Here is a 12,153-nt window from a genome sequence, read left to right on the forward strand (position 1 = left end):
ATCGACCGAAATGTATTATACGCATTTCAAAGTGTACTCACCCCTTTCACCATCTTCATGCGTTTGAGCGCAAACGAAAGCAGCTGGCTTAGCAAATCCAAGGATACCTCACCGCGACGTGAGCTGCTAAGAGACGGAAATTTATCAATTAGATGTTGTGAAATTTATAATTCGATTGAATAAAAAACTTAAATGCAATTGCAACATGTATAATTGAAAACTTTTCTTTGGATAAAATAACTTTTAGAGCAAAACCTTTAGGAAATATATATTGCTTATATCAGGATTTGTAATAAGATTTTTAGAAGGGAGACTCACAAATGTTATATTGGAACCAAAAAAATTAATCGCTTGCTTAATAAGATGTAGATTAATTAAATTCACTTAAAGATTTCTTTAAATAAAAATTTACTCTTATTACTATTTAAAAAGTAAACTTTTAAATTAAATAACTGACAATCAAAAGCCCCATTTCAATGAAATAGGTATTGTCATTATATGTGCACCAAAAAATTTTAATTGTAAAAGAGGTATACATACAATATTTAAAAATGCGTCTCTTCACAATGCCTTAACCTTTGAATTGGGAAAATCGTTCCGAAATGCATCATACTAATATACATACATATCGAGGTTGTGAGAGCAGAAATGGACTAACCTTTTTTTTCTGTACTTATTATTTAATAAAAATTTACGACATTTGAAACTATTTTACGCCGTACATATAGTTTTAAAATACTTTTCCTCAACGCATAAAATTCCATTATATTTACCGTTTGGGTCCATTTAATACATTCTCCACGCTCACGCATTCGGGACATACCCACGAGTCGTCTAGTTTTGTGGATGCTGTAACCTTAATGCAAGTGCAATGAAAGCCACGCACACACTTAGAGCAGGGAAATAGATCGACACACTCGCGGCACTTCCAGCAAAAGCTATCCCAGCCGCGCTACAGAAATGTATAAAGGATTTTGTTATTTGTATTCGAATATTTTCAAACTTCCCACAAGTGGTTCACCTACCTTCGGCGGGGGCGCCCAATAGGCCATCAATCGCGCCTCTATGCTATCTACATTTACCGGCATACAATTTTTTCCACCAACTTCCAATGAAGCCTCCAACAATGAACTTGTGCTGCCCACCAGCCCAGGAGCCGACACATTGCTATCGTTCATTGTATTGTGTTCCATTGGTAAATGCATTTCTTCCTCGTCGCCACCATTGACAAGACTACGCTCGCCATCCTCTGCCTCCGATGACACTTCGCCCTCATCGTGCTTCACACGATTCAAAAACTCAATTTGCTTTTGCACGAACTCTGAATTTTGTGAACGCATATTTGTACGCTTGAGCAACTTCTCATCGGAAGGCCAGCGCTTCAGCTTGCCACCGGCTGCATCCAAACCATCAATGCTTTTGCGATTGACACTCTTGCTGCGCGAACGCCGTGGTATAGTGCTCGAAGTGGAGCTCGCGTTATCATCCTTGAGTGGTGCAAACTTGCCAGGCTTACGTGGCTTTTCCCCATGTGCATGATAATGATGGTGATGATGATGATGTTGTGATGTTGCTGGTTCATTGGCATCTTTAGGTGCGCTCTTTTGCCGCTTTCGCACCGCATCGGTGACAAATTCACTCAATACTTTCGATTCATTCACCGAACGTTGGAGTGCGAGAAATTCACGTGAAAGCGGTGTACTGCTGCGTGCTAGAAAGCGTAAGCTATGTTGTTGGTTTTGTTGTTGTTGAGATAAATTAGGCGATTTGTCTTGATTTGGCGAATGAGTTTTGCCAGCAGAATCTGAGACCTCCGTTTCGGTGGCGATCGGGTCATTTGCCAGTGGGTCGGTCAATGTACTTTTAATAGAAGCATTTTTGCCATCTACTGCCTGCTCATTCAACATCTGTACCATTATTAACTTATTGTTTTTCGATTGCATGGACAGCAGCTTAGGCGGCACCGTCAAAGCTGAGACGATTTGTACCGGTATTGGGCAGTCGCCAGCATCGGCTGAAGATGACTCAATCCGCATAGTTGTTGCCTTATCGGTAACAATCGTTTCCAAAACCGGTTTGGATACCGGCTCCACAATTGTTGTCGCAGCAGACGTGGTCGTAGAGCTACCGATGTTATCGTTTATTTGCTCGGTAGCAGCGGCAGCGGCCACTGCAGCGCCTTCCAATGCGTCCAGCTCTTTCTGCACTAAATTGCTTTCATTTTCCTTATAATCATCCCGTCCTCTATAATCATGTTCCATGATACTTTCTTCTTCAGCTTGACATACCCTCTGTTCATCATCTGGCTCTTCGGTATCCATATCATCATCATCATCATCATCATCATCATCTCCATCGATATCACTGCCATCTTCATCTTCCATTTCCGCTCCTTCTTCCACGGCTAATATTACGCTGTTTGCGTGCCGGTTGTCGACTTTAGCGCCGTACGTTAATATGGGCGTGGCACCGACAATACGTTCATACGCTGGACCCGGTATCGAGTCAACGCTATCCTCGGTAGCCAAAGCGTTTTGCTCCATTACAACACTGATGATATCATATGAATGCTGATATGGTCACAGAGTCAAAGCTAAAATGCGTAAGCGAAGAAATGGATATTAAAGAAGATAGGTTAATAAGTTTATTTTTTAAACTAATTTAATTAATTATGTAAAGAAAAAAAAACTAAAAAACAATAAAAAAAAAAACTGAAAACAAAGTGCACAAATACCAGGAACGACAATCAAGAAAACAGTGAAAACGCATTTACGGCACACGGCAGCTGAGACGAATAGAAAATGACGACGTTGCTGATCACTTCATGTGGCGCTGTACATCGTTTTCAGCGCCGCTAGTGCCGGCTATCTTCGTCCGCACGACAACGATGACGATGACGAACGCCAGACACGCGAGAATAAATTGCATACACACAACCGAGTAGGCTCTGATATTCGTCGTACATTTATGCCATCACAAAACGCCTACAAATTGTAGATGCCAACGAATGCCGAAATGAGCTGACATTCCCCCAACCACTCTATACTCCCATTCACTCCCGCAAAGCAAACACATCCCATCAACTGTTAACAGGTATGAAAAGAAGTGTCCATACAATCAGCATACCTATTTTTACAATGCAATATCTGCTTGTAATTGCGTGTGTGTGTGTGGTGAGTACATATGTATGTATATGGTGAGTATATACATACATATGTATGTACATAGCGTTAGCTTAATAATAGAAAGGCCCTATCTCACATCGCCGGTGAAATAGAAAAAAGCCTTAACTACAATTTTTTGTTGCATAAAACGAAGTGGGGATTTATTATAATTCGATGAAATGCATCATAGTCAATCAACACGCGAATTTTGGATTTTTAGTTAGTTACGACTTTTTATATTTCCACGACGATGCGAGATAGGGTATTTCTATATTAAGGCAACGATATATACTTGTGCAGTCGGAGCGACTAACGATAAGCATTTCTCGATTTACGATATGATATAACGGCTTTTCTTGTTTTGTCATCATTACTCGATAAATAATTGTTACATCAAATAAAATGTAAATGGGTCCACTGTGGAGCGACGAATAGATAATCTACTACTTTTTTCGAAGCCAGTTAAAAATATGCATAAATAGTATGAAATATGTACATACATATGTATGTTCGAATGTACAAATATGTTACGAAAGTACAAGCTGACATGCATACATACCTTTATACAAACATATGACATGTAACAACATAACGGTACATGATTAAGCCGTGGTCACCAATGGGCGTCAAAGTCGCTTACTAAGCTGTGTATTATCGTAAAATACGCAAACTCAAAGGGTGGGAGTTGAAAAGACATGGCAAGCAATACTAACTAGCCTCTCAAATGCAGTCACAAAATATTGGTGCGACAAAAGCAAACAAATGTCAATTTGCAATAATTTAACATGAACAAGTAAAGAAGTCCGGAGTTCGGGTGAAACCGAACTTTGTATACGCGACGCGTGTCTAATGTGTACTACAAACTTGCTTGGCATACATATGTATGTATGTGTGTACATCCATACATATATGTATATGTACATATCGCACACCGTCTTCAACAGAGTCACAACTCAAAATTTGGCATTTTTGAGATTATGTGCTAAAAATGTACACATAACTTTTATTTACCTTTCAGCAAAAGCTGAAGCAAATTTTTGTTTTAATTTGTTAAAATAAAACCTAATACTAGGTTCACATATAAGTTGATTATCCTCATTTTCGAGCTTAACTTCCTAATCTGTAATTAGAAAAAGAGATTAGCCATATAAATTCCCTCCCTTGTTAATCTGTAATTATAAAATAATCTCAGATTTAACCGATAACTTGTCGGTGTCCACCCTAGATTTATCGATTGTTTTCGCGAAGAAGAGGAGAAATGGCAAATGTAAAAGTAAACAAAAATGGACGCTAGCAAGAAAAAGAGGGTTTTAAAGGTATTTTTTAATAAACATTTAAATTAAAATATATTTATATTGCTTAATATATAGCAGAAAAGCGTGATCACGGTAGCACAGAGAAGAAACATAACTTTTCCTTGAGATGTGATAATATAACAAGCACAACAAATTTGACGGCTAATAATCTGAGATTTGCCTGTGTAAACGGGGTGATTAAAAAACGAGCTTTGATTGAGATAATATTGATATGTGAACATAGTTTAAGGTAAGGTCGCCCTTAGCCCATATAATTATCATGTGCTAAGAAATAGTATTTCGCATTTTCTTACAAACGTATGTATTATTTTGAGTTGTGACTCTTTTGCAGACGGTGTGCGATATATACTTACCCAGTGGGAACAGTAGTAACGCGTTGCATGATAAATAATGTAATGCATTTCTTATGTGATTTAGATTCTATTACTGTTTAATGTAATCAGCATACAAATGTAACAAAAAAGTCCAAAAAAAATCATATTAAATCGGGGCTGCAAACCACTGCGAAAATCGGTGCGGTTAGGTTCAATGGTTTGAACCAGTTAGAAAAAGCTTGTACCGGTACAAGAACCGGTTCATTAGTATCCCTGAACTGCGATCGGTTCGGTTCAAATGGTTCAATTTTTTTTTTATGCCAAAGGATATAAATATTGCTAAAATATGACAAATGTATAATATAACAAGTAATTTTTAGCAAAAAAAAAACCGACTTCAACTCTCATATAAAAAAAAAATATATATATATATCTCATGATCCACTAATCGGATCTTAACCAGATTAGTATGGGACCACCTCTGAGACACTACCTTTCCGATGAGAAGAATTATCGAAATCGGTTGACGTGGCCCAAAGTTATGCAGTAACATACATAAAAAAAAAAAAACAAAAAAAAAACATTCCGACGAACTGATAACCTGCTCCATTTTGGAAGTCGGTTAAAAATAAAAGGTTTTGTTACTGAAATCAAATTCAAATACCCACATGCATAGTAATGGCAAAATTAATGGGGAGGCGACATTTGAGCAAGTTTTGGGTATTTTCCTTTTGTTTTTTTTTTTAATGATTTTAATTTTTGGCAATTGTTCACGGATTTCGTTCCATACAAAGTATGTGGAATTTTCTTTTTTTTATGGCACAAAATGTCTAATACCCTGAACAAAAAAAAAATTTTTTAAAATCAACGCGATCAAGGGAAAATTCGAAAAATTTTAATAAATTTGTTTAAGATTTGGAGAAGTCGTAAGCCTAATCGTGTAGGCCAGTTGTTGTTGTTGTTGTTGTAGCAGCATACAAATTCCCCAAAAACTTTTTGGGGAGTGTTGCTGGAGTGACAGTCCTTGGCCAGATATAAATCTGGGTCGTTCCGGTTACGTAGACCCGACTGTCGTGGGAACGCGTGTAGGCCAGTTATGCCCATCGCTGGCAGAATTCAATTATCAAGTGCCCTGACTGGTGTAGACAAAACCGCATACTCCAGCTTTTGAATTGACACTCGAAATATTGGCTTACTGTTGAGCTGGGTTGGCGCTTACACTGGGCCTTAACTTCAGTTGCCATCAAACAAAAAAAATGCTTGCAGTTTTACCATACGTGTTACATTTTTAAACAAAGTTATGTTTTAAAAAACTTGAAATATGATGCTATAGCGGATTTTCATTTTTTGGAGTGGTCTTCGTTTCGGTTTGGCATTTACAAATAAAAACTGTTCGGTTCGTGATTTGGTTCGAAGCCCGCAAAAAACAACGGTTCGGTTCAAAAACCGGTTCGGCTCAAAACCGGTTTGCAGCACTGTATTAAATCATATACATTCCTCGTTTACTAGGTAATACAAAATTGAATGAATTACATTTTTAAGACATCGCCATGGAGAAAAAAAATTGCATTTTCGACTGTGAAAACGGCTGTTTTACTGATTAATTTTTCAATTACCATACATTGCATTTTCAGACTGGGTATAACCAGCTCGCGGATTTTAATAACCAAAAAACCAGCAAACAATTACGCTAAAACTGACCGAATGCGCTCAAGATTCCTAAAAATCACCTAAAACAAAAAAAAAATGCCCCGCAAAAGATTAAATTTAAGGGAATTTTTATAGTCATCCCAGAAGCCTGAGTATACTTTTCCGAATGTTTTCAATGCGCTGAATCCAAATCTATCAGCAGTATTGCTCTATAACGTCAGAGATATCCTAACCTAAAACTGTGAAATTGGCCGTTTTTGCTAAATTTCAACCACTTACATATACATATAATCGGGATTTATGTTTTTCGAATACTCGCTCAAATTTTACCTCACTCGCTGAGATATAAACTTTTAAAGTATGCGATGGAAGCTACCATATTTCAGACATTCTTTTTCATATCGGACACCGAATTTGGTGTCACGCTTTTTCGATCGGCTTCAAATTTTTTTATGGGTTCTATACATGAAATAAGCTAACACGTGTTCGAGGATTGTTTTTTATTTATTTTTTCTTCCGATGATCTATGATCTATCAAAGTTTGCATTCTGACTAATCATAAACTTCTTCAAATCGGTATATGTATCTCGGATTCTGCTCATCGTAGAGACTTCATCTTAACGTCGTTTTTCAGGCGACATACACAGTGTGTCTAGAGTCGTGAGTCGGTTTGGATGTGTTTGTGAAAATAAATATGCGTTAGTTACACTAACAGGACTCCCGGCATGACTCTGAATGTTTCAACTGTGTGTAGTCGAAGGCGAGTCAACACGTACACAAATGACTCGCGGGTCAGACGCACCGTGTATGCCGCCTATTATGCTTTTTCAATAAAAAAGTCAGTAAATAATCGGTTTTTTTTCACATGTTATAAATCAAAAATTAAAAGGAAAAAATTTTATTTTTATTTTTTCGGTTGTTTTTGTTGCAACAGCATACAAATTCTCCAGAGTGGTTAGGGAGTGGTGCTGGAGTGGTAGCCCTTGGCCCGACAGTTAAAATTTTTCTTAAATTTTTTCGATAAAAAAATTTAAGTTAACTTTTGACTTTTATTTTTTCACTAAAATTTTCCACTTAGGCTGTGTGCCAATAGGTAACTTTTTGTCCGTGGTAAGATGAGGTTCATTTAGTTTAATGGATGAAATCTACTTTGTATGAAATTTAACGCGTTAGGAAATATTTCGTGAGTGGGTTGGCTGAAAAAATCCCGGCCAGGATATTTTTAATTACATATTTATTACCAAAAATTATTATTTTTTTTAATTTTGCACTCATTTTTTTAATGAACAAATTACAAATATACCAATCGAAAGCATAAAGCCTATAGAATGTATTAAACCTATTTATATTTTCAATATAAAAGCTATCCGATGACCTAAACATTCTGTTTTGAGTTCAATGAGAAAGGTGGTGCACAGAGATACTTCATTACCAGTATAAACAAATTTGGAAATTCCTTGCGACTATGATTCCACCAGTTTTAGGGGTAAAATAAAATTTACAATATCTGTGCATTAATTTATTAATAATGTCGTTTGGAAATATGGTATTTTTTGCAAATTTCCGAGCTGAGCTGTCAAACAAAAAATGTCCACGAAATATCTCTGCCAAAGGTGTTCAGCCCCTTTTCTTCGGCAACACAGAAAGGATAATTCTACTTAGTGAGGGTTATAAACCCTAAGTTTGGTCCGATGCATGGATATGTACATCGATATTTTTCGATACATCGAGGGGCCATTCATCGATGCATCGAATTGCATAGGATTTTTCAGATTACGTTTAACAGCCAAATATGTTATTAGCAAAATTGTACAAAATTTTAAATAAATTACTGCAACTGAACTAATTATGTTTCTAACGGAACTTTTTAGAGCCATTTAAATTAAAAAAAAAAAAACATCGATGTAGAAAATTTTCGATACATCGAAGCAAAACATTGTCTAGCATGGTGCATGGATAGCATAAATAGCATGATTGGATAGTTTTTTGGCTTCATGTGTTCAAACAACAACACAATTGCCCCACATCTCCATTCTCTGCTAAATGTGTCTTAAAATCTGTCAAATTTCTGTTTTCACTTTGTCCCGTGTTATCATGTGGGCAACTTGTTGTCTTAACATATCACTTTAAAATGGCATCATATCAGTCAGATCGATCTTTACCGCTGAATTCCATAGGCCAACACCGATGGCCTAACAATACATTTTGAAGAGCAATATGATTGCAAGTTTTTGTGTGTGGGCAATTTGATGTCTTGAAATAAGCATTTGCCGCATGACACCACCAGGCAACATTCTCGAAATTTCGGTGTTTAAAGACATTTAAAACTTAAAAAACTTGCTGAATAATTTTCTAAAACATAACCATAAATAATAAAACAGATCCTTATTTTGATTTAATATCAAAATTTCATTGATGTTACCATCAACACGCTTTCTTTCAAATGAAAATATGACTGTCAAACTATTAAATTGTCTACAATAGATGTCCAGCAATAAGCGCTGACATATATTGCAGCCCATGAGAAATAGGCGGTCTCCATTGGAAATATATTTTGTGACATAGTTATCACCACATCAGTGTAAAAAAAAGTTAAAACTGAGTTGTCAATCTACGAAATGACAGCTGATGTTAAGAGCGATGGTAAGAAATTGGGCAAGACAGAATAGTTTAGGAGTGGAAATTTGCGGTATCTACCTAACATTTCTGTCTTTAACACAGCTTTTTTAACAGAATCTGTAGAAGGTGGAGACGTGGGGTTAGCCAAATATGATATTACTGCTATCTATGCACCATGCTAGACAGTATGCAACGGATCCAGAATACCCCTTTTGATATTTTCGATGCATCGATGTTTTTCCCCGAAATCCCTAGTTAGGTATTTATTCTTTTTTGATCAAGTAGGCTGCGCAGATGACAATATATTACCCGCATATTTGTATATCTAACCAGCTGCAAAAAATTACGCAAGTCGCTTAAACATCATCAAACAAGCTCTAAAAAAAAAACGATTTTCCCTTGAGGAGCGCTATATAAACATATGTACATTTATAGTTGCCATGATTAACATTATCAATGAACAGAACGAATGAGAAAAATACGACGTAGATACATAATATGTACATACATATATACCAACTTTGTACGTACATACCTCAAGGAACATACATATGTACAAATACGTATAAGCATACATATGCATATGCATATGAAATATGTATGTCGAGTTGTATTTTAATAACACTAGAATGACTATAAGCACATATGTATAAACTTTTAAATCATTTCCTAAATGTATTTAAGTACACAAATCTTATTTTGTAAGAAAATGGTAAGATGCACGAATCTTTTCATTTCAAGTTCGCAATAAATTTACCTTCTGGTATTAGCACCAAATTTATTCTTATCTTAAACCTTTGAAATACTATGAATGAGTAATTTTTTCCATATGCAGACACACCAAAGACTAGCAAACAGCCTTAAATCTTAGTCGTGATTTTAGTTAGAATTGGGTCATATAAACTCCAATGGATAACAAATTTATGAACATTCAAAATATTAGCTTTCAATACCTTTGGGATATATCTAAAAAACTTTCCAGATAAATGCAGTACGGTTCTCCAGTGAAACTAGCAACAAAAAACTACACACATAGGTATATGTACGCATATAAACGCAAAATATGTGAACGTTTCGGATTGCATTTGGGAAAACTTAACCTCTTTTAACCCCTCCAATAAACGCACTACAAACACAGCTTTTCAGAGTCGTTTGGGTTTAATCTTTTTTACTATTTGCCTTCTTACTATTAAAGCTGCACCCGGGGTCGTTCTGCGTTATCATGAAGTGAAAAGTCAAAAATTCATACCGAAATACTAAGGGCCGGTTACTCAATGGTGCAGCGTGAAAGTGTTATTTTTATCACTTCACAATAACGCATAACTAGATTTGACCCCCTGCTCACCAGCGAATTGGACAATTGAAAAATTTTACAAATATTCATACACCAATCATACAAAATACCAAAAAACATGTACCAATCATTGCTCCCCTTCAAAAGAAACGGGACTCGCTTTACAACGCCATGTGGTGGTAGTGCACACTTGTCAAGTACCATTAGTTGGATACATGCCGCTAAGTTGCAGAGGAGTCCAACCGCATCGGTACACTCTGACAAATGCAGGCGTGCAAAAGACGAGGTTAAGATGTCAACATGTTCCAAAAAATATTCAAACAAAAAATTATGAAACCTTTTTCTCAAAAACAAGTAATCGGAACAATACTTACGATGTGTGGTTTGGTGTGTGAGCTATCGTGATCTTGTTGCTGCCGCCGTTGCTCTTACTTATTGTGCTACTCTTTCCGCCTTGTCGTGAACCGCTGCTTTTCGTACGGGTTTTACACTCGTGGCCATGGAGTGGCTACTAGCGCTACCTTCCTTTCTACCGCTGCACCTTTTCTGGCGTACTGTGTTCACAGTAGGTACGTATGTATGTTTGTAGCTAGTTGTTGAAATGGCTGCCGATGTAATGACCAGGACTTTTGCACTGTATGTATTGATTTCTCCAACGCGCCAGTTACTCAGTTAAGCAATTTTCGCAAATCAACGAATATATTATTGCATAAATAATGTGATTGCTTAGCGATATGGGATATTCGGTCGGCTAATGTTATTTGCCAACATTTCATTTATACAAATCTATTCCCGATGTTGTATGTACATACTAATCTCACCCGGAATTCCTTACCACACAACTTTTATTATAGTCCACTGTTCGCTTTCTTCCAATGCGGTCAATTCTATTTAACTATTCTTGTGGAATAAAGTTCATACAAATTTTTATTTTTTGCTTCTCAATACTAGAAATTGCTTTTCTTCATCGACTTTGTCGCCTTCGCATTTCGCAAATCAAATCGGTCACTTATGTGTATGTATGTGCAAATGTGCACACGCATGTAAATACATACAAATTTATACTTGACGTTTTGGTTTTTGTAGTTTGCTTTCTAGCCAATTCCTCAGCAATTGTATCTAATAACTTTTTCAAGAGTTAAATTTCTAGCCATGCAATACACAAATTGTATTTACACATTCTTACCAAACTTTAAAAAACATATTAATTTGCTGATTTTCCATTGAAAAAAATGTATTCCAAATACAAATTTATGGCGTTTACGTCGTCGCTCGCGCGGCTGCTGCTCACTGTGCTGTTGTCTGCTAAAGTCTCCCTGGCTATTTGACTTCGTCGATGTTGTTCACAATACTTCGTCACTATTCTGCACTTCGTCGCATTCGCAACGCCGATGAATTTGTTTTTGTTCGCTTGCTTGGTATTTGTGTGGATTTTCTCTTCCACATTTTCGTTTGTGCCCGTTCACGTCGGAAAACGTATTCGGCTTTTAAATTGTTGTTGGAATTGGACAAAACAGAATTTGTCGGAAATCGTGTGAGAAAGGTGGAGGGAAAAGAAGTGAAAATTCAAGCTCAGCTGCTTCTTCTTCTACGTGGCGTACAAAATGCACGAATGCGCCCACGACAAATTACCAACAAGCGACAGAACGGCAGCAGAAGTTTTGTTCGCCGCTATTCGAGGTCTTTCGCCCGTTTTGTCGCCAAGCGACTCTCTTTAGTACTTGTAGCTTTTAAAATTTCTTAATTGCTCTTAAATTTGAGAAAATTGTAAGCGGATATTTTTTTGGGGTTTTTTT

The 12,153-nt window shown here is 36.7% G+C and overlaps 1 protein-coding gene across 6 annotated transcripts in view; it reads right to left on the bottom strand.

Moving 5' to 3' along the window:
- LOC118739389 (protein kinase C-binding protein 1) overlaps window positions 1-12,019 on the bottom strand; it is a 28,318-nt gene extending 16,299 nt beyond the window's left edge. For 2 of the 6 annotated variants that reach the window (XM_036470720.1, XM_036470711.1), the window contains exons 1-4: window positions 10,732-12,018; window positions 1,026-2,593; window positions 774-952; window positions 42-126 (exon numbers count right to left, since the gene is read on the bottom strand). In XM_036470720.1, coding sequence (XP_036326613.1) covers window positions 42-126; window positions 774-952; window positions 1,026-2,543 — 1,782 coding nt within the window. In that variant the 5' untranslated portion in view covers window positions 2,544-2,593; window positions 10,732-12,018. Of the gene's footprint in view, window positions 1-41; window positions 127-773; window positions 953-1,025; window positions 2,594-10,731 lie in introns of all 6 variants that reach the window. The other 4 variants (XM_036470687.1, XM_036470695.1, XM_036470702.1 and 1 more) reach the window with 4 other exon arrangements.
- Window positions 12,020-12,153: the final 134 nt, after the last annotated feature.

This window comes from Rhagoletis pomonella, unplaced genomic scaffold (assembly GCF_013731165.1).
Source record: "Rhagoletis pomonella isolate Grant_MI unplaced genomic scaffold, Rhpom_1.0 Rhpom_scaffold_00001, whole genome shotgun sequence".
Lineage (NCBI taxonomy): Eukaryota > Metazoa > Arthropoda > Insecta > Diptera > Tephritidae > Rhagoletis > Rhagoletis pomonella.